General features: G+C 39.3%; 1 protein-coding gene across 1 annotated transcript in view; it reads right to left on the reverse strand.

The window, feature by feature from the left end:
• LOC114665137 (delta-type opioid receptor-like) overlaps positions 1-12179 on the reverse strand; it is an 81606-nt gene extending 69427 nt beyond the window's left edge. The window contains exon 1 of the mRNA XM_028819542.2: positions 11518-12179. Within this exon, the coding sequence (XP_028675375.1) occupies positions 11518-11759 (242 nt within the window). The 5' untranslated portion in view covers positions 11760-12179. The remainder of the gene's footprint in view (positions 1-11517) is intronic.
• Between the last annotated feature and the right edge of the window lie 13843 nt (positions 12180-26022).

Below are 26022 nucleotides of genomic sequence, written 5' to 3' on the forward strand. Positions count from 1 at the left end.
GAGACATCTTAGATGTAAAAAATTAATAGACCTCTCCAGGCTAAGATTCGTTTAGCAAGAGAGAAGAACAATTATCTTTTAATAAGATAACTGTCCAATAAAGTCTTCTGAAGTTTTCGATATGAGTTTTTCCATACAATGTGGATCTGTAGTCAGGTTGTGTTGGTCAGTCAGAGAGATGCCAACAATCCTCATATCTGGCCATAAAACTCTTGTCTCTATTTAAACCATATTGTAATGTGTTAAATTTTAGCATCAGTCTAACTTCCCATTCTTTTCTCTCTTGCTCTGTCTTGATGTTGCCCATGAACACTGTGAATTTAAAGTTCTTCTCACAGTGTCCATGGATGCTGAAGTGATCTCCTACAGGAGCATCCCTATTGCCATGCTTAATGTGCAACCTGTGTAAATTTATTTTTGGTGGAGTGTTTGTCTCCCACATAGAGAGGAGGAGAGGTTAGGAGTACACAGTAATACAGCGCATTGCCGCACCCACCACACGACAAACCAACTCAAGATCCCTGATCAGGACCCGAGTGCAGCCATGCAATGGGTGACACATCAGCACCACACTAGTTCAGATGGAATGAAACCAGTTTGAGGTTTTTTTATGGTAGCTGGAGTGCTAATTTTGCCACCAACCCCCAGGTTTTTCCCTGCAGGTAGGGGGGCCAACATGCAGGGCTGGATGCAAATTAACGTCATACCCAGGATGGAGCAATTGCAGGTTAAGGGCCTTACTCAAGGGCCCAACGAAGTAGAGTCACTTTTGGCATTTATGGGAAAACGCCTTCCGATTGCCAGTGCAGATCCCTAGACTCAGAGCCACCACTCCGCCCATTCCCACATAGAGGGCAGTACAAAATCTTGCACTTGCATTGTGTCGTCCATGTTAGACTATATCCATCTTTTCCACATTCTGTTTGTCTTTGGCCACACTGCTTGTTTACTGTTGCATAGCAACCTCAGTTGTCTCCCAGTCACCTGTGAGGCCCTCGTGACCCTTCTAATTTCGAAGGCTCTTTATAAATAGGAAATCTTCAGTAGCTGACCCAGTTTCAAGTCTTTCAAGTCCTTGAGTTTTCCTTGACGCAGCAGCATTTTTAGATCTGTCATCTTACTGTTGTTAATAGTGAAGAGGTAGAAGGGTATGAGGGCTCCCAAGTTTCTGATTGGGCGCAGTCATAATGTGAACACCACCATGCAACTTATAATGCTCATCAGCAATCTCAGTGATAGTGCCTTTGTTTTCATAGGGCTACTGTTTTACACATTCAGCTCCATTCATTATGTGTACATGTCCTGAATGTACAAATAGATTAAGAATTCAAATCCCAGCTATCATATCTCTAGTTGTCTGGGTTTGAATCCTGACCTGACCTGGTCACTGTCTAAAGCAGGGGTGGGCAAAGTCATTCCTGGAGAGCCGCAGTGGCTGCAGGTTTTTGTTCCAACCCAATTGCTTAATAAGAAGCACTTATTGCTCTAGAAACATCTTCTACATCATTTTAGTCATCTCCCTCATTAAGATTTTGAACCCTTATTGCTTATTTAAGTCTTAAACAGCTGTATTTTTGGTTTTCAATTGTTCCTTATTATCAATAAGATGCAAATGACAAAAGAAACCAGCATTTATCCATTTTGCTTGTTACCCTTTACACCTGTGTGTATTTATTGTGCACTATTTGGTTTAATTAAATACTTGGAAGGAAAAGGAAGGATTGAGAATTACCCATCCATTTTACACTTCAAAGTATTTGGATGATATCCTTAGAATGGAAAAAAAAAATCTAGGATATGAGAGTGACTTGACATAGCAGAGTTAAAGCACTAACAAGCCATGAAATGTAATTATTGGCAAGGATTGTTTTCTAATTAAGCAACTGGGTTGGAACAAAAACCTGCGGCCACTGCGGCCCTCCAGGAATGACTTTGCCCACCCCTGGTCTAGAGGGAGTTTTCATGTCCTTCTTGTGTTCATGTGTATTTACTGGCCACTGCAATAGTTAGTGTGGACATATTTCATAAGCGGACACTGCATTGCACTGGCATGACTGCTAGGGTTGATTACTGACACCCAACTCATACTTGGTAGGTTGATTGGCGTCAGTCCTCCAACACCCAAATTGGTTTTACAATAATCTTGAAATCATTCATCCATTCTTTCATTTGCTTCCAAACCAGCTTAAGTCAGTTTTTGGAGATGGCACATATCCTACCAGTCTGTGGCGTTTTACCCATCTCTGGACAGGATGCTAACTAATCATACAGCACGCCCTCAAATACACCCACACTCAATAACGCTGACCTAAATGAAAGACGTGTAAAGAACAAAACATAATATAACACAATCCAGCCCACTTAATCCATCTCAGGAGCGCAGCAGGCTGGAGGCTATCCTGGCAGAACCCAGGAGGTAAAGGTAGAGGATCACATGACACATTCACAGATAACTGGGAACTGGAGTGAGGAGGGGCACTCGAAGACCTTCTTATCTCGGCTACATCATAGTCACGAAAAGGTAATGACAAGCTCTGCTGCGCTGAACAGCCAGTTTGCAGGACAATGCTCGTTAAATTCTTCTTATGTTCTTAAATATAACACACACTTTATAAAAGCAGATCAAAACAATGAGTATTATATAGAGACACTTAATAACACTGTACCAATTAAAATATAATTATGATATGATATGCACATACTTAATAAAAGCAGCCTAATTAAACAATAATTATGATATGTTATGAGATGAGATATGATACAGTTAGGTCCATAAATATTTGGACAGAGACCACTTTTTTCTAATTTTGGTTCTGTACATTACCACAATGAATTTTAAATGAAACAACTCCGATGCAGTTGAAGTGCAGACTTTCAGCTTTAATTCAGTGGGGTGAACAAAGCGATTGCATAAAAATGTGAGGTAACTAAAGCATTTTTTGAACACAATCCCTTCATTTCAGGGGCTCAGAAGTAATTGGACAATTGACTCAAAGGCTATTTCATGGGCAGGTGTGGGCAAGTTCGTCGTTATATCATTATCAATTAAGCAGATTAAAGGCCTGGAGTTGATTTGAGGTGTGGTGCTTGCATGTGGAAGATTTTGCTGTGAACAGACAACATGCGGTCAAAGGAGCTCTCCATGCAGGTGAAAGAAGCCATCCTTAAGCTGCGAAAACAGAAAAAAACCCATCCGAGAAACTGCTACAATATTACGAGTGGCAAAATCTACAGTTTGGTACATCCTGAGAAAGAAAGCAAGCACCGGTGAACTCAACAACACAAAAAGACCTGGACGTCCACAGAAGACAACAGTGGTGGATCATCGCAGAATCATTTCCATGGTGAAGAGAAACCCCTTCACAACAGCCAACCAAGTGAACAACACTCTCCAGGGGGTAGGCGTATCGATATCCAAGTCTACCATAAAGAGAAGACTACATGCAAAGGTAAATACAGAGGGTGCACTGCAAGGTGCAAGTCACTCATAAGCCTCAAGAATAGAAAGGCTAGATTGGACTTTGCTAAAGAACATCTAAAAAAGCCAGCACAGTTGTGGAAAAACATTCTTTGGACAGATGAAACCAAGATCAACCTCTACCAGAATGATGGCAAGAAAAAAGTATGGAGAAGGCGTGGAACAGCTCGTTATCCAAAGCATATCACATCATCTGTAAAACATGGTGGAGGCAGTGTGATGGCTTGGGCGTGCATGGCTGCCAGTGGCACTGGGACACTAGTGTTTATTGATGATGTGACACAGGACAGAAGCAGCCGAATGAATTCTGAGGTGTTCAGAGACGTACTGTCTGCTCAAATCCAACTAAATGCAGTCAAATTGATTGGGCTGCGTTTCATGATACAGATGGACAATGACCTAAAACATACAGCCAAAGCAACCCAGGAGTTTATTAAAGCAAAGAAGTGGAAAATTCTTGAATGGCCAAGTCAGTCACCTGATCTTAACCCAACTGAGCAGGCGTTTCACTTGTTGAAGACTAAACTTCAGACAGAAAGGCCCACAAACAAACAGCAACTGAAAGCCGCTGCAGTAAAGGCCTGGCAGAGCATTAAAAAGGAGGAAACCCAGCATCTGGTGATGTTCATGAGTTCAAGACTTCAGGCTGTCATTGCCAGCAAAGGGTTTTCAACTAAGTATTAGAAATGAACATTTTATTTCCAGTTATTTAATTTGTCCAATTACTTTTGAGCCCCTGAAATGAAGGGATTGTGTTTAAAAAATGCTTTAGTTGCCTCACATTTTTATGCAATCGTTTTGTTCTCCCCACTGAATTAAAGCTGAAAGTCTGCACTTCAACTGCATCTGAGTTGTTTCATTTAAAATTCATTGTGGTAATGTACAGAACCAAAATTAGAAAAAAGTTGTCGCTGTCCAAATATTTATTACAGAGATAACTGTATATGGTATACACACACTTTACAATAGCAGGCCCATTAAAAGATACTTATGATATGATATGAGCACACTTAATAACAGCAGAATAATTAAACATTATAACATGATATGATATGATATATTATGCACACAATAACAGCAGACCAGAAGATGAAGATATGATATGATATGATATGATATGATATGATATGATATGATATAAACACACTTCACAAAGTGGACTGACTAAACAAAAATTATGATATGAAATGAGTTGAGATGAGATATAATATAATATATGATATACACACACTTAACAACAGCAGACCAATTTAAAGATACTTATAATATGATATGATATACACATTCTTAATAATGGAAGACCAATTAAAATGTATAATATACAGACACTTAATAACAGCAGACAAAATTAAATTATATGATATGATATGTTATGCACACAATAACAGCAGACCAGAAGATGATGATATGATATGATATGATATGATATGATATGATATGATATGATATGATATGATAGAAACACACTTCACAAAGGTGGACTGACTAAACAAAAATTATGCTATGAAATAATTTGAGATGAGATATAATATATGATATACACACACTTAACAAGAGCAGACCAATTTAAAGATACTTATAATATGATATGATATACACATTCTTAATAATGGAAGACCAATTAAAATATATAATACACAGACACTTAATAACAGCAGACAAAATTAAAATATGATATAATATGATATGCACACAATTAATAACAGCAGACCAGAAGATGATGATATGATATGAACACACTTAACAACAGCAGACTAGTTAAACAATAATTAAGATTTGAGATACAGACACTTAATAACAGTAGACCAATTAAAAGATGAAGTAATATACACACCTTTATAATGCTGACTAATTCTAAGATAATTATGATATGATGCAATATGATATACACACGCACACACACTTAAGCACAGTGTTAGGTTGCTGGAGAGTTAAATGGGTGAGGTGTCAATGCTGAGCAGCTGCCAAAGAGAATACAAACTTAGCAGTTTCATGTGCTTCATGGCGATGTGGCTTGGAGGTGAAACCCAGGACTCTGCGATTGCATTGGATGGATTTAAAATTGTGAGAACACAGTGACGCCGTACAAGAAGGACCAGAACAGACTGGACTTCCAGGGAAGACTCAGGTCTTTTGATGTGTGCAGCAAGCTATTTGAAATGATTTGGGGACGTGGGAGGAACTCGCACATTTCACAGGATAAACTTTCAAACCCCACACAAACACAATTCAGACCCAGAATTCTATCATCATGAAGCATCAGCTTACCCCTGTGCCACCGTGCCACCCATATTTGGAATATAGAACTGTAACAGCACGACTCAGGAGATGAAGTACAAAGCTTATAATAAAAGAACAAGAGACAATTTTAATAGAAGCTTGAGAAATGACACATGACAATGAAGAGCTGATGACTGGAACAGAAGACAGGCCACCTCGGGTGAGCCGAAAGGAGAGGTGAGATCACGACACACGGCCGCTGAGGAAATGTTCACCAAAGAAGTGACAGCAGAGCACATGGAGTTCGAATAATGCTGTGTTGCTTTTTGTCACATTTTAGCTAAAACACTGAACATCAGAACTTGGCTCAGACAAGACAGTTGTGGCAGAGGAGCACCTTCAGGGAGTGGTGCTTTATAAATGAAAGGTCGATTGATTGATAGAATAACACTGAGCTTACTTTTAGTTTTCCATAGCTGCTCAGGTTAAAGTCAGTGTGTCTCATTCAGCCCTAACAATACTGGGCCAGCTTAAAAGAAAGCGATGAAACCAGCCAGGCTGAGCCATTAATGTTCTTCAAAGATAAATCACAGCCATTATGATTACCAGCAGGATTGGCACATCACAGTGCAATGCGGTGCCTAACTAAAGAAGAAGAAGAAATGAATACGATTACTATAAACATGAGTGCCTGCACACAGAATGAAACTTCCAAGATGATGGATAATGGCAGTAAATGGAAAACACACAGACATTAATATCACAAGCAAGGGTGCGACTATCTGGGCCTGCATCTACAATAAGTCCTCGTAAAGTCCCATTGCTTGTCAACTGGGACGTGTGGCAATGACAGGATGCTAATGACTTGGTGACAGTGCTCTCCTGCTGCTATATAGTACACATGAGAGGAGGTGTAAAATATCAGGAATACATCAGCATTAGGGGCAAGGGGGGCACATTTGAAGGTCACTAATTACATTAGCAGGGGCCGGTCATAAAGAAGCATTGTCAGACACATGAGCGATATCAAAAAGAAGCAGACTTCCATTTTTTTTTAGTGCTGCTTTGAATCAGAAGCCATCTTTAACTGCAGAATTTGAGGTGATTGCTAAGTGTTCACTCTCCACTAATACATTAAGTGTTGTGAATTGGTCTTCTGGCTCTTAAGACATTCCATCAGCCCGTAATTATCTCTGAATTAGAATTGTCTACTTGAATATAATGAGGATTTAAAATCATTTCATTACATGAATACACTCCTGTACTCATAAATTAACGGAATATTCCTGGCCCCCGCTAGAGCTGCTGGGATAGCGCCAGTCCCTGGCGGCCCTGAACCGGATTAAGCAGGAGTCAGAATGTTTCAAAAAAGTTTTTCTATACTGAAAAAGGGAAGTGTTTTTAGAGCTGTACAGATAAACTTCTGAAAAGAGAAACTGACAAAGCGTGTTCTACCAATCCATGTAATGGAGATGTTAACAGCGCCGCAGACACACCTGAAATGCAGGCGGCAGAACGACCTGACAATACGGTTGGGTAATTGCGCTCCTCTCAGAATGACATGCCAGCGTTTTGCTGTGCCCTTTCACATCTCCTTGACAACCAGCCTCCATTTATTTTGATAGGGCAATTTTCATAATTCAGTTAATTATCATAAATTATGTCATTGCTACACAAATGGAATAATGTTAGTGCAAGGTTCCTTGCTTAGCAGTGCTAATGATAACATTGTTCCTCTTCGAGCAGAAGTGGCTTTACCTCACATTAATCCGCACACGCCACCGTAAACCAGACGCTGAAAGCCACCATGGAGCCTTGAGTGCGTAATGAGGCAAATATCAGCAAAAATTAGCAAAAGTGCTTAAGAGACAATACGATCTCATCCTAAGAGCAGATTTCACAGTACTGTGCCAAGGTCCTGACCGGTTAAACAAAACCTTCTCATTGAATAGAGCAACTCTGTAAAGTAAAACAAAACCACCCAGTCTCGCAGGTGAAGTGACTCGATCAGCGTCACACAGAGAGGCTCTGGCAGGAGCTGCGCCCACAATCGCGAGGGTCGGAGTCCAGACAGTCAGCTAAGCGTCGAGCCGCACAGCCTACGGGGCACCACCGCTCGCCGTTCATTCATTAGCTACACGTCACAACGCATTCGCCTTCTGTGGTCGCTTGGAGTTACAAAATGAACACATAAATAGCGATTTGTGTTCCCCTTAAACTGTTACAAATATACTCGGGCTCGTTCAACTTCGTTTAGCAAATTCACCTTATTTACAGCGATAAACATCATGACTTTCATTGCAAAAACTTGGAAATCCAACTTTCATTGACAGTCAACCCTCAGTACCGCATTAAATGAAACCAATCAGTCAGAATAGTCCAAGAAACTGTAAAGATAAGCCTTACGTCAAGCCGTTTCTTCCCAAAATAATATAATGCATTGGATTCGGTTTGTTATTCATTTAAACACATGAGTTTAATGTAAAGATATATTCAAGTAAATGTTCTGATCATTAAAGACTCAAAAAGAACAGAACCCATATCATGAACACACTGAAATCAATTAAAATGATATTCTTAGATAAATGCATACATCGACAAAATTGTATAAAATAGTGCAATTATGTAAAAAATATAATACTGTACATTATATTTTATGTCTGAAAAACGTAGATGTGAAAGTTTCTATATAAAAGGTAGAGATTAATATGAAAGGCACTACATTATAGATCGATAGATCTGAACGGCGTTATATGATTGATATAAAGGAATGAATAGGAAAGGCATTATATTAGTGATAGATAGATAGATAGATAGATAGATAGATAGATAGATAGATAGATAGATAGATAGATAGATAGATAGATAGATATGAAAGGCACTATATGATAGATAGATAGATAGATAGATAGATAGATAGATAGATAGATAGATAGATAGATAGATAGATAGATATGAAAGGCACTATATGATAGATAGATAGATAGATAGATAGATAGATAGATAGATAGATAGATAGATAGATAGATAGATAGATATGAAAGGCACTATATGACCGATAGATAGATAGATAGATAGATAGATAGATAGATAGATAGATAGATAGATAGATAGATAGATATGAAAGGCACTATATGATAGATAGATAGATAGATAGATAGATAGATAGATAGATAGATAGATAGATAGATAGATAGATAGATATGAAAGGCACTATATGATAGATAGATAGATAGATAGATAGATAGATAGATAGATAGATAGATAGATAGATAGATAGATATGAAAGGCACTATATGATAGATAGATAGATAGATAGATAGATAGATAGATAGATAGATAGATAGATAGATATGAAAGGCACTATATGATAGATAGATAGATAGATAGATAGATAGATAGATAGATAGATAGATAGATAGATAGATAGATAGATATGAAAAGCACTATATGATAGATAGATAGATAGATAGATAGATAGATAGATAGATAGATAGATAGATAGATAGATAGATAGATAGATAGATAGATAGATAGATCATTTCACGGATTTGAAATCTTGAAATGACATCCTGTCAGGTTATTAATAAATAAATGATTACTGCCTTAAATTCTTAATTAAGCCACCCTTTTTCGTTAGCAATATAAAGATGCATCATTTTATAATGTTTTGACAACAGGTAGTAATTACCTGGCTTCTTTCTTTATATGTACAAGTTGTATTTCAAATGTATTCTGTAGTGAAAGAAAGAAAGAAAGAAAGAAAGAAAGAAAGAAAGAAAGAAAGAAAGAAAGAAAGAAAGAAAGAGAAGTTCACAATGTTATTTTTGTAAACTCTTTTTATACTGATTAAATGCTACTAGTAAGCTTTTGTTTCTAAAGCAATGTCTGAATTGCCTCGAGTTCTGTTTATTTAACGTGAAAAACTATTTGGCTCTGAAGTCACAGCTGCGCCCTCTGCCGGGTAGTTTCCGCAAGTTCTGTCCTTTTTAAATTGTACTTTTGTAGTATGTGACTCCCACAGACTCATTAAATAAAATGCAAGGGAATATCGCATAAATGTCGTTTGTTTAGGCTGGTTTTCGTATAAAGATGTTCAAACTATTTGCTAGTAAAACTTGTAACGCGTCGACTGTTTTCGGAGGGGCTCAGCTTATTGCTGGTGGGTTGTTTTTGAGAAGGGCTTTACTGATAAAGGTAATCACTTTGGTGCAGAATGGTTAATCGTTCTAAAATCATGATAGTAAAAATGTAGCCATACAAATGTACGTAATGAGAACACATTATACTCGTGTAAATTTGCATGTTTGACTCTCCTTTTGTTTCTTTGTTACCAGCTGTGTTATTGTTTCATGTTGCCCTTAGAAGAAAGTTATAATTTAAAACGAACGAATTACAAAATGTTCGTTTGTTGAGAAGTGATTAACTCAGCCGAACGCACAGATTCCACTAAGCCTTTTCATTTCAAGATACAGATACAAACACACGACAGTGCAGCCCAAGTTGAGGCTTATGGCAGTCCGAACAGCACAGATGATTTCTAGCAGCCTTAACTCGTCTTCTCAGTCCGCTCGTCTACCCCTTTAATTGTATTTAGGGGGACACGTGCTGCTTCCTCCCGTTAAGCAGAAATGCTAATCAGGATTACCAGCATCATGTGAAGTGCCAAACTCCGTCCAGTCACACTGGTGGGTTTCCCAAAAGGACGGACTCGTACATATTATTCTCACAAAGACCCCGGCATAAGGAAAGCTCTCCCACTGTTTTTTTTTTTTATTTTGTTATTTTTTAAAATTAATGTCTGTTTACTCCTCCCGTTTCCTAAATCGATTAAACCGGTTCAGTTTCGCTAGTGCTACATTCTAACATCGGACTGCTTGGAGAAACCCTAACTACACGAGATGAGAGTTATGAAGCATTCACTGATCCATTCATTCCTAATCGGACAATTCTGATTTATTTCAGGACTGAAAGGCTATGCCTGCCACATCTGACACAAAGCAGGAGCCAGTCCTAGACGGGACGCCAATTGTGAAATGTATCCTAATATAATTGATATACTAATTTAACTGTTATTTAGAATAATATATACCTACAGTCACCAGGTTAAGCGATTTGAAAAATAAAAGGGTAGATGCTTATTTATCGTCACCATGATCATTCACACTAACATCCATTTTTAAAACTCAGTTAGCTCTCTAGGGTTGAAAGAGAGGATCCAACCTTAGATAAGGTGTCTGTCCTTCTAAAAGCACACCCACATCCTAGAGAATTACCTAACATGAACAGTTTTGAAACAATGATGGCATGAGAAGCTTCAAAGTCACCAGGCTACTATGAAAAGTCCACTCAGGCAATGGCCGGAAAGCGAATTGAATTCAGGTCCTTGGAGGCAACAGCGGCAGTTGAGTAGACCAATGAAAATAATGATAATAATAGCAACAGCTGTAAGAGAAGAAGACAACTAAACGCTAATTATGATGTCCAATTAAATGTATGAACTCCTTGGTGTCCCTAGAATTCAGATCATGCTTTCAATAATATTATTTACATGGGAATGGACCTTTTCAGCTGCCTCGGCAGCATGAAAGGACTTGCATTTTTAATTCTTTTGTCTCGATGCACTGTAGTCCACCCGTTAACAGTCTCCCCCGGCAGAGATATACATTTAAAAAGTGTACATTATTTTTTTAAACGTGTTTGAGTGATTTGCTGGCGCGTAAATCGGATAGATATTTCAATTCGCTTAAAGCTCATTAACACTTTTCATTCCATTATTGATCACCGAGCAGATAACAGAGGTTCTAGATACGACTTACCGCACGATGCCGTACATTACAAGGATATTCCCAAGTAGTCCGACCACACAGACCACCGAGTAGAGAGCGGTGATGGAGATGGCGATGATGATGCTCGCGTAACTGCTCTCCGGGATCGGCTCGGTCTCGTTGGCACTTCTGTTCGACATGAGTCCGTTTGGATATTCTTGAAAGGTGTTATTAAACGGGAAAGCGGAATATAAATCGGCCAAGTCGAGTCCTGAAACCGTGGACAGCTCCATTTCTCCTACTCGGCTCCTTGAGCGAGCTTCAAAAAACTTCTGTTCACTTATCAGAAGAAGAAAGGTAGCAGTTCAGCGCTGATTTAACAGTGGATCGATTTTAGTCCGTTGAGAGGCCTTATCTCATTTGCAATCATTAGATAAAACACCAATCGCGTCCCCGCTTTTCTTTTAAACCCTGTGAAATGAGCGCCGCTCTCACGACTCATCGCAGTCTTCAAGCGCTCTGCTCTCGGTTATGAAACCAGAGTCGGGCTTTTCACAGGGGTAGGCGGTTTCTTACTTTATAGACGAGCATCCGGCGCTTGTGCCCTTGGTGAGACAGTCCCAAGACTGGGCTCTAACTTAACTCTGCTCGCAGCAGGTACAATATACGTCTGGCATTTGGTCCTCTGGTGATTTCTTATAAAACCTGACAGCTTTGTTTACGTCAAAAGCGCGTAGTTGGCTGAGAATCAAAAATGTTCTTGTCAATCAAGAATACAGAGAGAGAGAGAGAGAGAGAGAAACGGAGAGAGAGAGAAAGGAGGAGAGAGAGAGAGAAAGGGAGAGATAGAGAGATATTAATTAGTTTTACAGCACTGAACACTTAAACATAAAAGAATGTCCCTTGGAATTGTGTAGAAAACCAGGCAAATATAAGACTTTGAATTAACGTGATCAAAACACGCGTTGTACGTGCTCGAACACCAGTTATTAACCATTCTGTGCTTCACCAGTCTAGAGTCTCTTTCAACTAGCAGGGACCACCTCACTAAGTTAATCAAGTTAGAAGAAAACCTTGCGTTAATTGATCGAAGTTGTGACCAGCAAACATATTAAGTTCAGAAAAATGGCAACTTTCTTCTCGGGGTGTTCATTTCATTTGTTATTTTATGAAAGCCCTGCAAGTGCACCAAAGTGTTAGTATTAACAATGAAAGGACAATTGCAAAGCTTGCAGGTATTATCATTCCGTTGAGGGCGCTTTTTTTTTTTTAAAGGAAACAAGAACAGGGTGGGATTTGTTTTGTGCGTGGCCCATAATTAGACGTGGGAAATAAAGAGCGTGGGACAAAGAGGAGTGCTACAATGTTCCTTAAAAGTGTTATTTAACTTCCTTCCTTTTAAAATGTTTGAATCTGTGTAATGTTTACTTTGCAAATTAACGTAAATAAATAAATAAAATCATAACGTCTTTCTATAGTTTTTCAAATGCAACAATACAATATATACGTACAAGGCTTTTCCTTATTTTATCAGTAAGACTCAGTCCAACATTTGGATTACTATTACTCCTGCTAATTATAATAATCAGTCTACTATCCCTGCACATTAAATCGAGCACTTATTAATCGTCAGGCTTATAGTGGAAAACTTGACAGCTTTGACAAAAGCCGTGACTCACTCCAGCTCGCGGCACCAGAGGGGTGTCGTGCTGCGCGGCGGAGATCTGCTGGATTTTCACTACGTTAGTCTGCATCTATGCATCAGTTTCCATAACTTTCTTTTTTCCTAGCCTCATATTCTGTGTTATTTGTTGTTGTTCTTCTTCTTCTTATTATTATTATTATTAATAATAATAATAAATTGTATTTATATAGCACCTCACTTTCTGTGTTCAATAAACATCAAATTCAGGCAATCTAGACTATTCTTTCATTGTATGTTTTATACTACTACCACTAGTGCTGTTACTATTCCTACTTCTATCAATAATACTACTTATAAAAATTCAATTTTGGATTCGTACGTTCATCTAATGATTCTGAAATTCTTAACAGCTGGCTACTTAACTCCTGCGATTAGCTTGTAGCCTTCACATTGATACGGGAATGGTTCGATATTACTCAATATTTTTCACAAATTGTGAAAAACAGTAAGAGGCGTGTTGGTTGATTGTTCAGTCAGTAACTATTCGCAACTGAACATTGGCGATCAGGCAAGAAATAACGGTTTGATGTCCCTCATGGTCTCAGCGTGACTGAGTGTGGGATGTGTAGGCGATAAGCTGGCATTTAGCCCGTAGTTGGGTCCTGCCTTACAACCATTTGGGTCATGTTTAGCGACCCTTGTGATTAGATTAATCTGATTCAGAAAATAACGAACTGATGCTTGCATATTAAAATAATGTGTAATCATGAAAAACAGAACTCCGCCGTCTCTGCTAAAAATGCCGTTTCAATTTCAGCACCCTGGATAGCGCCCGTCTCCGCGTAGAGACGAGCAATTCTCACATCAAGATGAACAGCGCTAGTGCTGCACATTTATCTGGAATGGGAGTGAATATAATTTATACTGTATATTTCTTTAAAAAAGGTTCTTACCGTATGAAGTATTTACATTTAAGATTTCCTTTCTATATTGACTTTTTTGTCCAGATTTTCCACTTTTCTTCTTCCATTTTAATAATACTCGATAATTTCAGAATCACGGTGAATAACAGTTTTTCTACCGCTTTATTAATGGCAATGAATAACTCAGAATATTCACAATTTACAGTAAAGATTCCAGAAGTCAATATTTTCATTCATTTACGCACAAAAACAGAACCATTTCATTGATAGGTTCAATGACATTGCCTTTATGCTGCAATGTAATACAGTAGATACCCTAATAGAAAAAACATATCCAACAACTAGCTCTTGAAACATGCAATTCATTATATTTTATTTCTCACTAATTCCATAACATATCAGAAATATACAAAAGGATAATGAACAACACAAAGCATTATAATATTTTCAATGATTTACAATCCAGTCCAAGATTTTCTCAGCTTTTATATTTATTGTCTTCTGAATAGGCTGCTACTTCATTGAGACCTGATATAGAACATTTAAAATCCTAAGACAAAAGTGTTACAAATCAACGACTTAGGGAGTTCAGAAATCTGGGACACCAGTAGAAGTTACATTAGAGGAGTTACATTAGACAGACAAAACAGATAGACACATGCCATGCCATTTTCAGCAGCCTTTCATAGCAAACTGATTCCTTACACTTTAGTCATCTTTAGGACTATTGATGCTGGATTGGTGGTCCGCTTTGCAGCAAACGCTCCTTCCATCACAATGGTCAGAAGTGTTAATAATGTCAGTGGTCTATAAAGGCACAGTCTCTCACATGCCTGACATTAAACTGCTTGCTGCTAACTTTATATATATTGTCATATATGTTTGCACTGGGGACAGCTTAAGGGCTCTGATGATGATAATTTCCCACTACTCCACAGGTTGGCTCTATTTACTAACACCTTTTCTCTTCCTTCTTCTGCTGACCGGGAAATTTATGGTTTTAACTCCATTGATGTTCCTTCCAGTGTCCTACCACCTGTACTTGCTTCTTCCTTCCAGATGTCCTTAACAACAAAGAGTCACCAACTTGAGCAGTCAAGGTTTAGACTCATGTCTGCAAGACATCATTTTTCAATGCTGTTTGTGAAACCATATTTTATATAATTTCAGTTATATAGCGTTTGTCTATGGGTGCCCCAAAATTTTATGAGTCTCTATTTACTTTCTTACTATATATACTATACAAAATGTATATACATATACCGAAATAGAAAAGAGAGAAACTGCCTTCCAGGACAATGGGTTCCCCCTGTGATGGCTGCTTGGGAGGTGCAGTTCTGGCAGACAGCCAAGGTGGTGTCCACAGGTACTGCTAAGAGTTGCTGCTAAGAGGAGACTCTCCTGTCAGTAAAAGGCTCTGCCTGAACCAGAAGTGCTTCCTGGGTATGGCACTGATGTGAGGAAAATACTTCCAGGTCCAGCTCATAAAGGAGTCCTCTACATCAGCCTTTGTCAAAGTTTTTGACTTGTGGACTGGCAGAAGATTGAGAAAATCTTTGCAGGGCTGTGAACTTGAGTGTCAAGATTTACTAGCATTTGATTGGAGATGCTGGTCATCCTTCAAGAGTCAATCATTCAGATTTATTAATATTAGATTGGGGAACTTGAGGAAATCTCTATACATATATATATATATATATATATATATATATATATATATATATATATATAAATACATACATACATACATACATATATATATATATATATATATATATATATATATATATATATATATATATATATATATATATATATGGAAGAGAAGGTCTGTGATACGGTTTGCATATTTGCAGTTGGAGATCCACAAAGGGAGAAAAAACGAATCACGTATCATAAAATAGTTTTATTCCTGAGCTTTCAACCCCTGTCAGGGGTCTTCATCAGAGGATAATGCTTAGACTTACAAGAATCAAAGGCAATATATAGCAACACATTCAGTGGGGGGTGGGTGGAGGTGACTAAGTCCGTATGATCAAAGGGGGGGGGGGGTGTATCATTAAATTAAAGTGCATATGTCCTTCTTAAGTTGGCATATGCTGGGTTTATGTCCAAGTGTCTGTTGATGGCATTTTCATCTGATAGCCAAGACTCGGCCAACTCTCTGGCGCTTTTTGTACTGGCCTTAAATTTTACTTTCACGTTGTCCCAATTGAATGTGTGTCCTGTCGATTTAGTATGTGCATATATCAAAGATAGTGTGTCCTTTCTTCTGACGGCGTTGCGATGTTCCTGTACACGTGTTGAGATTTTATATATATAGTGGCGCAACGTTAGGGGCATCGCCTCTGGCACTGACGTCCGAGGTTCGATTCCCGAGAGGGAGTGCAGTGGAGTGTGTACACCTGATGAGCCCAGAATGAGGGCGAAACACGTGTCGTGTACTCTTTGCATTATTTGACAGTAAACTATTTCAACCATTCTATGATCTGCTCTTCACAAACTGAGGGCACCGTGGCGGATGTTAGCAGATTGCTGGCCAACCACAAGCATTACCTGGTAGGTAACCACCCATACAATCAGATTGTGACACAGACTACGAATGCCGTGAATATATATATATATATATATATATATATATATATATATATATATATATATATATATATATATATATATATATATATATATATATATATATATATACATGGTTGAAATAGTTTACTGTCAAATAATGCAAAGAGTATGCGACACGTGCTTCGCCCTAATTCTGGGCTCATCAGGTGTACACACTCTACTGCACTCCCTCTCAGGAATCGAACCTCGGACGTCAGCGCCAGAGGCGAAGCCCCTAAAGTTGCACCATGGTGTGTGGTTCGTTTATTTGACAGCATGTGGATTGGGGTAATTACATTCACGGCATTCGTAGTCTGTGTCACAATCTGATTGTATGGGTGGTTACCTACCAGGTAACGCTTGTGGTTGGCCAGCAAGTCTGCTAACATCCGCCACGGTGCCCTCAGTTGTGAGAAGCAGATCATAGAATGGTTGAAATAGTTTACTGTCAAATAATGCAAAGAGTACGCGACATGTGTTTCGCCCTAATTCCCGAGAGGGAGTGCAGTAGAGTGTATACGTCCTTTTCAGTTCATGGTGTGTGAGGTGGTCCTTCATCAGTTGGTAAGAGAAAGAGAGGGAGGGGTAAAGAAAGCAAATTTATAGATTCTCTGTCCAAATCCTACAGCCAATAGGGCATTGCGGTGCTTAAAGGGTTCTGATGCAAGCCAATTCCAAACAGCTATACTTCAGACCAATGGGGCAGATAACACCTACACACCTGCCCCCAAAACCATCTGTTGAGCTGATGTTTGCCAGATAGGCAAATCTGGTTTTCCTGTGGGGATTGCTTGAGAGAGTCCTGCAGAGAATCACTTGCCAAACTGGTTTGAGGCACTTCCCCCAAGCCTGTCGCAAAATTACAAAGAGACTCAATCCTAAAACGGGATGGGGGTACGTAACCATACAAATAAAGACATACAAAATATTTATCAACTTATATGCAACTTTCACACCACAACACTAGCAAACCTGCTTAGTGTAACATTCTGAATTAAATCCTGAGCCAAGGTGGACTATTTTATTTTATTTCATTGTATTCAGAGATATTCCATGCCTGGTGTTCTTCCCTGTAGCCTTTACATTCATGGATGGGATTGAATAAACCTAAAAATGGATGGATTGCTAGATACATGTATGTATGCCTTTCCAGTCTTCTTCATTATATCGTATTTTGTATGTTATATGTGGGAAGCCATGGAGAGATGGGAAGAGGTCAAAGACCAAAGAAAAAGATTTCATTACCACCATTCAAAAAGAAAATGGGATTGGCCAGGGAAGGGGATGTAGCCAGAAGAACAGATGAGAGCTGGGCTATAGAAGCTTAACATTGGATTCGTAAAGATAAAAACAGACCAAGGACTTGGCCCAATTCAAAACAGCTGGTTGAGAGAATGAATTTTACTGGAACAATCAGGATACAGAAGACCAAAATACGTTCATTGTGGAATAAGCTGGGAGAGGCCTTTGTCTAGCAGTGGACAGTGTGATGGGCGGCCAGGTCCCATGCTTGGCCAGTATGCCCCTGCTCCATATCTTCCGGGGGAGCAACCATGGGCAGCTCAATACCTCCCCCAGGACGCTTGGTGGCAGCCTCCCTGGCCGACGGTGATTCCCCAGCCTCATGCAGGGCTCCATGGGAGATGGAGTCCTCCACAGCCTGGTTGGGAGCTGGGGTGGCTGCTAGGGAGTGCTGCCTGGATTCCACAGCCCTGCTGGACATATCTTCAGCCCCACCAATTAGGACCAACAAACACTTCTGGATGGGCTATAAAAGGGGCCAGCCACCACCACTCGGTGGCCAGAAACAGGAGGAGAGGATGAAGCTTCAAGGGAGGAGTTGTGGTGCCAGAAGGGCGTGTTTTGGTTGTGGTCAGTGCTTGTTTGGGACTGTGTATTGCCTGTGGGGTTCACAGGGAAGACGTGCCCCACAGGTGAAGAAAAATAAATATTTTGATTTTTATACATGCCTCGGTGTGAGTCTGTGCCGGGATGGGCGCAAGAAGGTGCTATTGTTACAACAGTTAAAATGCCAACAAATGACGATGAAGCTGATGTAGGAAGATCTGAAAGATAAAAGGAACTAAAGTCTAAAATCTAAAGTCCATTGAGGTGATTGAGGCCAGTCTTGAAATGAGAACTTCTTAACGCCATGTTACATTTGACGACTTTCCCCGCGATTTTCAGTTGTAGTCTTCATACACACAATCTTAGTGCATCAGAGGCAGTCGGAGGCGCACTTGCGTGAAGGTCACTCACGTAATGCAGTATGCCAACTAGTCTGCAACTCATCCCAAAGAGTTAACTTATGCTAGCTTTAGCTGTAGGGTCAGGTTCTGTGGACATGAGCGCATCCGATGAATGCTCGTCTGGAAGTACAATGCATATAATGCAGCAACAAGGAATAAGGATCATGGGTGTTTTGGACCTCACAAAAAGAAAAGAAGTTCACCAGTTCGACGTCTCATGTTTTATGTACCACAACAGAATGGAAAATGAAAAAAATGGGCCAAGAATTGAAAAGCAAAAAAAAAAATGGGCCCAGATTGTAGGTGAAATCACTGACCTGTTAACCCTTTGTACAGCACCAGCTCCATCAGGCAGAATGCTATTGACCGTCAGATAAAGGGGCGCATACAACTGTGCCAAAGGGTCCGCATGCAGTTGCTAAATTTGACATGCTCAGCAATTTTCAGTCGTGTAAACTGACATAATCCTGCAATGAGATCCACAACTGCGTTCTGCAAGTGTGGTGTGCCCCCTGACTAGAAGTCACCTAAAGCGACTTAGGAAAGCAGGTCTCAGCATTCTTGTGGTAGCACCAACAGTTATTGGATCCTTGAAGGGCAATTGAAAGAATTAAAAAAGATTGGAGGGATACATGTCAACACAGTCATCCATTTAATCCAAAAAAAATTATTTTGCCTTTGAAGATCTGATAAAAGTGGACATTTGCAGTGGCAAAGTGGATTTCCTGTGGAAAATTGCAAAACGATTGCAGAATTTGAGACACGCTGACATTATACCTTACGAAGTGTTGAGTTAAAAAAAAATTTGCATAAAGTTGGAGTAAAAATAAAATAGGGAATGTTTAGACAATGCTCCAAAGTATCTGTCATAATTTAACTTTAATTAAGTACCAAAGAAATGTTTTGTTTCTGTTCTGCTAGGGATTATTAACAGCCTTCCTTTGTTGATTCCACAGCAGGATTCACTCATCCAGACATTTCCAGGGAAACGCTGCCTTCTGACTGGACTGATTACTTGTCTTCATCCATCTGTCACCAAAATTCATTGCTGCGAAAACAAACGTCTCCTGCACAAAGCAATTCCACCCAGATTGCTTGATGGCACTGCAGCTAATATACACTTTACTTCATATTTCTGCAATGCATAATCATGTCAGAGATTTTGGCGAAAATCTTTTAGAATGGTATTAAATATTTATAAGGAATAACTCGTTTTTCCACTGAGTATAAAGCCTTAGTGCTAAAGTTGATGACATCTTGCAATGTTTTCATTTTTTATCTGTTGTAATATAAAACTGAATAATATTACATACAGCAAAAGGAGACTTGGAGTGAGTGGATTTCAGGTGCACTATACTCTGTCTGTCTCCCTTTCTTATATATGAATCCCACCTGACTCCCTGATCATCAGACTGAGGCTCAGTGGGCAGTTATTGTTAAATTAGGAGTGGGGCTAAGGGCAGGTCTTGAGGGTCTTTTTCTTGTCACATTAGGAGTTAAGAGGAGAATCCTCCATGGACATATCAGAAATACGAGCTTCCAAATTCGATCTACAAACGAAGCAGTCAAATCATTCTGAAAACAGCAGTGGTGTGTACAACATTCATTAAATGAGCTGGAGGAAACCACGCCCCTGGGGGGGTGAAAGGTCGTTAAGGAGGAAAACAAGAACTGAGGTAGAGGGTAACGCTGGTTATTTTAAAATGGCTGAATCTCCTAATATTGACATGACATGTATAAGCTGTTTTACAATGTATGTGTAATCACAACATGCAGAACAATGCTTAATAACTTTCTTGACTTGATAAATAAACATGCTTGGTAGGTTTTTAGGCTTTTGTTTTCCAGTTGGGACACATGTCCTGTATCTTCTATTATAAAATGCAAGAGTAAACTGTTATGCCCAGCAGGTATGAAATATCAGAGGGTGACTGGAAGATAAGGACATAGTCAAAAATAATGTAATGAGGGTCAGAGCCAGGAGAACAACTATTAATAAACCTAAGCTGAGAATCTCAAGACAAAAGCAAAGACAGAAGGAACACAGAGAGTTCAAAACCACAGCAACAAAACAAAAAAAAAATTAAAAGGTTTGAAGAGTTTGGGATCCATGTAAATGGATAGGGAAGCATACACACTGGATGACCTTTCATCCCACCACATTATGATTGACAGGCCATGACCTCTGAAGTCACGACCACTCCTGGGCAGTTCTAGCAATGGGATTCTACAATAGCACCGGCAAAATGGCGGCGATAAAACAGCTCAAATTACAAATCAAAATTAAAGTCATAACTATATTTAAAAAATAAATGAACCCAATGGATACCTTAGGGCACGGGTGTCGAACTCCATTTCTGGAGGGGCCACAGTGGCTGCATGTTTTCATTCTAACCATCTTCTTCATTAGTGACCAGTTTTTGCTGCTAATTAACTTGTATTGCCTTAGTTTAATTAACTTGACTCAGGCCCCTTAGTTGTCTCTTTTTCCTTAACTAGCAACCAAACAATAATGAAACACAAAACAAGCCGCCCCATGACCAGCTCACCTGTGCCCATCACACAATATCTGGCAATAAAGAAAGGTGGTGGTCTCAGTAAGGCTGATCTCTCAGGTCACCAAAACATTTTATTGGTGTTCTTAGAAAAAACAGAAAAATCAACAGTTTTGGAAATGTCTGCTGTGGCAGAATGAGAGCAACAACAAGCCATAGAATTAAATAACGGGTTTAATTAACAGCAAGAATTGGCTTCTCATTAAGAGATTGGTTGGAGTGAAATTGGATGGAGTTTGAAATCCCAGTTTAGTTGGTCATCTATTGGCTCGTTTCACATCTCATTTCTGTTTGGTTGTCATTTAATGAAGAAAGGAATAAATTCAGAGGACTGAATCCTTAAAAACAGGGCTATTAAAATGAAGTGAAAAAGAAGTTAATTAGCAGTGAAAACCTATCACTGTTTAAGAAAAAGGTTAAAATGAAAACCTGCAGCCACTGCGGGCCTCCAGGCCTGGGGTTCGACACCCCTGCCTTAGGGAGTAGTTTCTTAAATTGGGTCACAACCCATAATGGGTTGTGGGTTGCTGGCTTTTGGGTTGTGCAGAAGTTGTGAATCAACTGGAAATGGTTGAATATGGGTGGCAATATGTCCCTTGATGGGTTATCGCCGGCAGTTTAAGTAATTCACATTTCTTTTATATAACTGTCAGCAGTGATTTACTGAGGGAAACACAAATCCCCCAGTGGAGATGACTGTTGGCAGCAATTCTTCAAGGGAGATAACCAATAACAAATTTGACAGTCGACATGGGCTGGGTCTCGAAGACACTAAGAAGAGCAAGACTGGGACATGAGCAAAGACAGTTAAGAAACATGGCATAAAACCTCCCAACAGAAGCAAATGATATTCAAAATAGGAGTCACTTACACAAGCTAGTAAATATTTTCCATAAATTAAAAAAACAAATTAACTCTAGAACATAATTTCTTCTGGAAAATTTAATATATACCAAGTTTGTGAAGAAATACCCTCGACTTGAAAAATAACAAACTTATCCTTTAACATTCAGTCAATTTTTTGTTGAGGTCTTCAACTAAACGTTATTTAGATAAAGCTGTTGATATCCATGAAAAGATGCATATCTATATAGAAATCTGCCGGAGGTAGGTCAATCTCAGCAGGATAATGTCCAGTGTTAGAAGAACATAACAGGTCATATTGATGAAGTGGCCTCTACTGTCACCATATGAAGGTCCAAATCCCATTACAGGATGAGATAGAACAACATATTAAGAGGCGAGATCAGATATGGGTCAACTTGGGCCAAGATTTCTGCGTTCCATGTTTAGCACTTGGTTAACTCCATGCTGAGACGTGTTCCAGTCTATCTGAGAGACATAGGAAGGAAGACATAGGGAAACAATTTGCTGTTAAATAGTGTGGATAATAGGAAGAAATGTTGAGGAATTTCTAAACCCAAATGAAAACTAAAGAAGCCAAAAGAGTCAAAATAAAATTATACTGTATGTAGACAAATATAAATGTAAGGGAGAGATATACAACAACAGAAGAAAATAAGAATACAAAATAAACAAAGTGTCATCACTCTTGGCCTACCAACACAAGACTGTCCCTTTGTATCTAGTGGGGTGGGTGAGCCACCTGCCACCACTGTGGTACACAAACACACATCTGTAATAACTCGTGTACTTCTCTTACTGCTCGTCTAGTTTCCCTTTTTCCACCTGTTGAGCTTTTCAGTGCTTATCCTCTTGGTTCTGGGGTGACTTAATTTCCCTTTTCTATTCACTTCTGATCCTGCCTGCTACTCTGCATATTCAAGTCTTCCATCTAGCTTTGGATCTATGACTTACAGAGCACTATGACAGCTTCTTAGAGGGACAATGTCCTTCTAAATGACAATTTCCCCTCCCTCCTTGGGGATATGAACATATTTCCTTGAAAGTCATTCCTTCCACTGACCTATTTTGGAGCCACATCAGGATACACCATCCCCTGTTGGAGTCTGGAGTATTGTACTGGTAAGACAAGCTTAGTGTTCCTTGTTGTTACATAGCTCCCACCAGTTCATGGGGAAATGAATGGCATCCCTGTTTCCTCCAGGTCCAGCTATTATACCTTGTGACCACACTATACTAGGCGTATCTAATAAAGTGGCCACTCAGGGCAGAAACCTAAAAAACGATGTAAAATAAGTTGAGTTTGCGGCACAAGGCAAGACTGTCCTTCAAACCAAAATTTGTGTTATAAGAGGGAACCAGGCAGACAGACAAGAAAGCCAAAGAAAGTTTGAATAAGTTAGCAGGACCTCTGATCTCAGTTAGAGTCAGCTTGGTAACTGAATGGGCTGGCTTTACAGGGCTGAGACTTGGAAGGGGTTTTATAGGGGCGGTGGGACAGAGTTAGCCATCCTTCTAGGGTGTTTTATATTGGCATGAATGAGGAATGAGAGCCAGGAAGGTAGTCCCAGTGTATATCATGAGACACGGATTGCCATCCACCTAGCCATTCATTTCTTAAACCCCACTTATCCAGAGGTGAACTGCAGAAAAGCTGAAGCCTTTCCCAGCAAGTATCAGGTGCAATGCAAGAAAAACCTTGGAAAGAGTGCCAGTCCATGAAAAGGTGAACACACACACACACACACACACACACACAAACATGAAGGCCAATTTTGTAACGCCAATCCACATAACCTGCGTGCCTTTGGAGTCTGTGGAGACACAGGAGCGCCAGGAGCAAACCTATTCACACACAGGGAGAAAATGCCATAATTAATTCACCAGTGCATGAATGTCGAGGTAATGTAATTGCTTTAATGCAATCCAGTCATGGTGGAAGTTAATTAATATTTACAAAATGCTAAAGTATATGTTAACTATTAGCTGTGTGTGTATTTGCCCTGTTATGGACTGGCACCCTGTCCGGGGTTTGTTCCTGCCATGCACCCTGTGCTAATTGGGATAGGCTCCAGCCACCCTGCGACCCTGCGCTGGATTAACCAGGTTAGAATCCGAAATGAAATTACATTTATTGATTAATTTATTTATCTTCTTTCTGTGTGGAGTGCCATACAGATTTGAGTTATAAGGGAATATTCAGTGGATTCAGAAAGTATTAGATGCCTAAATTTTCTTCACACTTTAATGTGTTATAGATTTCATTTCAAAAGGATTTGTTTGCCATTTCCCTCCATCGATCTACACTCAGTAAGTCATAATGACAAAGTGAAACATGATTTCAGAAAGATGTACAAATTTATTAAAAATCAAAATATGAAATCTCCCATTCATGGAAGTATTCAGATCCTTAATTCAGTAATTTGTAGATATTCCTTTGTCAGCAATTCCAGTTTTGGGTCTTCTTGGTTACGTCTCTATAAGCCTTGCACACCTGGATTTGGGCAGATTATTATATTTTACCTGGCAGATCTTCTTAAGATCCATTAGACTGGATAGGAAGCCTCTGTAAACTGCCATATTCTGGTCTCTCCACAGATGTTGTATTGGGTTTAAGTCTGGGCTTTGGCTGGACCACTCAAGGACACTTGGAGACATGTCATAAAGCCTTTCTAGTGTCATCTTGGCTCTATGCGTCAGGCCATTGTCATCCAGAAAGGTGAACTATTGCCGCAGTCTGAGGCTGGATGCACTCTGGAGCAGGTTTTTTTTAAGGACCTCTCTGTATTTGGCTAGATAGATAGATAGATAGATAGATAGATAGATAGATAGATAGATAGATAGATAGATAGATAGATAGATAGATAGATAGATAGATAGATAGATCTTTATTTGTCCCCAGGGGTAATTTTTTCTTTTAATAGAATAAAATACAGTAAATACATACACAAGAAGTATCAGATCCCATTAATATAATGGTCATGAAAGGTTGTTTAAAGAATGGCCTCCAGTGTGCTTTAAACCATTTTTTCCTTTCAGTATAACTATGAATTTGTGGGATAACTTATTCCTTTAAACTCACAGGCCCCCATGACAACTGATAGTAATGATTAGTTTCTACATGATGATTTACATGTTCAATTATGAGCTCAGCACGTCACATATGGTGTACAGAATTTAAATTTAAAGTAATGAAAGTGTCAAATAGCAGGAGCTAGTTTTTCATGTTGGAAATAAAGACCTGGAGTGGAAAGTTCTAATACCTGAGGTTCAGGGTAATGCTGTTGGCACAGACGGGACAAAACAGGTAGGAGACAAGAAGGACATTTGATCAGCACGCACATACATATACAGTACAAGAGCACTGCAGCTGTAAAAGAAATGAAACAAAAGTGCTCTCTGTGCATCCAAGCAGGCAGCTCCAACAAAATTCTGGCATATTACCATACATTGTAACCACCCCAAATGACCAACATTTAAAGCCTCATTTTGAGCATTGGTGCAAATTATAAAAAAGATGTATACGAGATAAGACGAGACAAGATAAAGAGTTGGAGTTCCAAGGCGGAGGTCACATTTAATGGTGTCTTGAAAATGAAAAGTGTACGGTAACAGAAAGATCGCTGTAGTTGTCAATATAAATTTTTAACGATTGTTAAGGAAAGACTAAGACGTCTGGTCTTTCTGTTTCCCAGACAGTCAGC

This window comes from Erpetoichthys calabaricus, chromosome 14 (genome assembly GCF_900747795.2).
Source record: "Erpetoichthys calabaricus chromosome 14, fErpCal1.3, whole genome shotgun sequence".
In the NCBI taxonomy this organism is placed as follows: domain Eukaryota; kingdom Metazoa; phylum Chordata; class Cladistia; order Polypteriformes; family Polypteridae; genus Erpetoichthys; species Erpetoichthys calabaricus.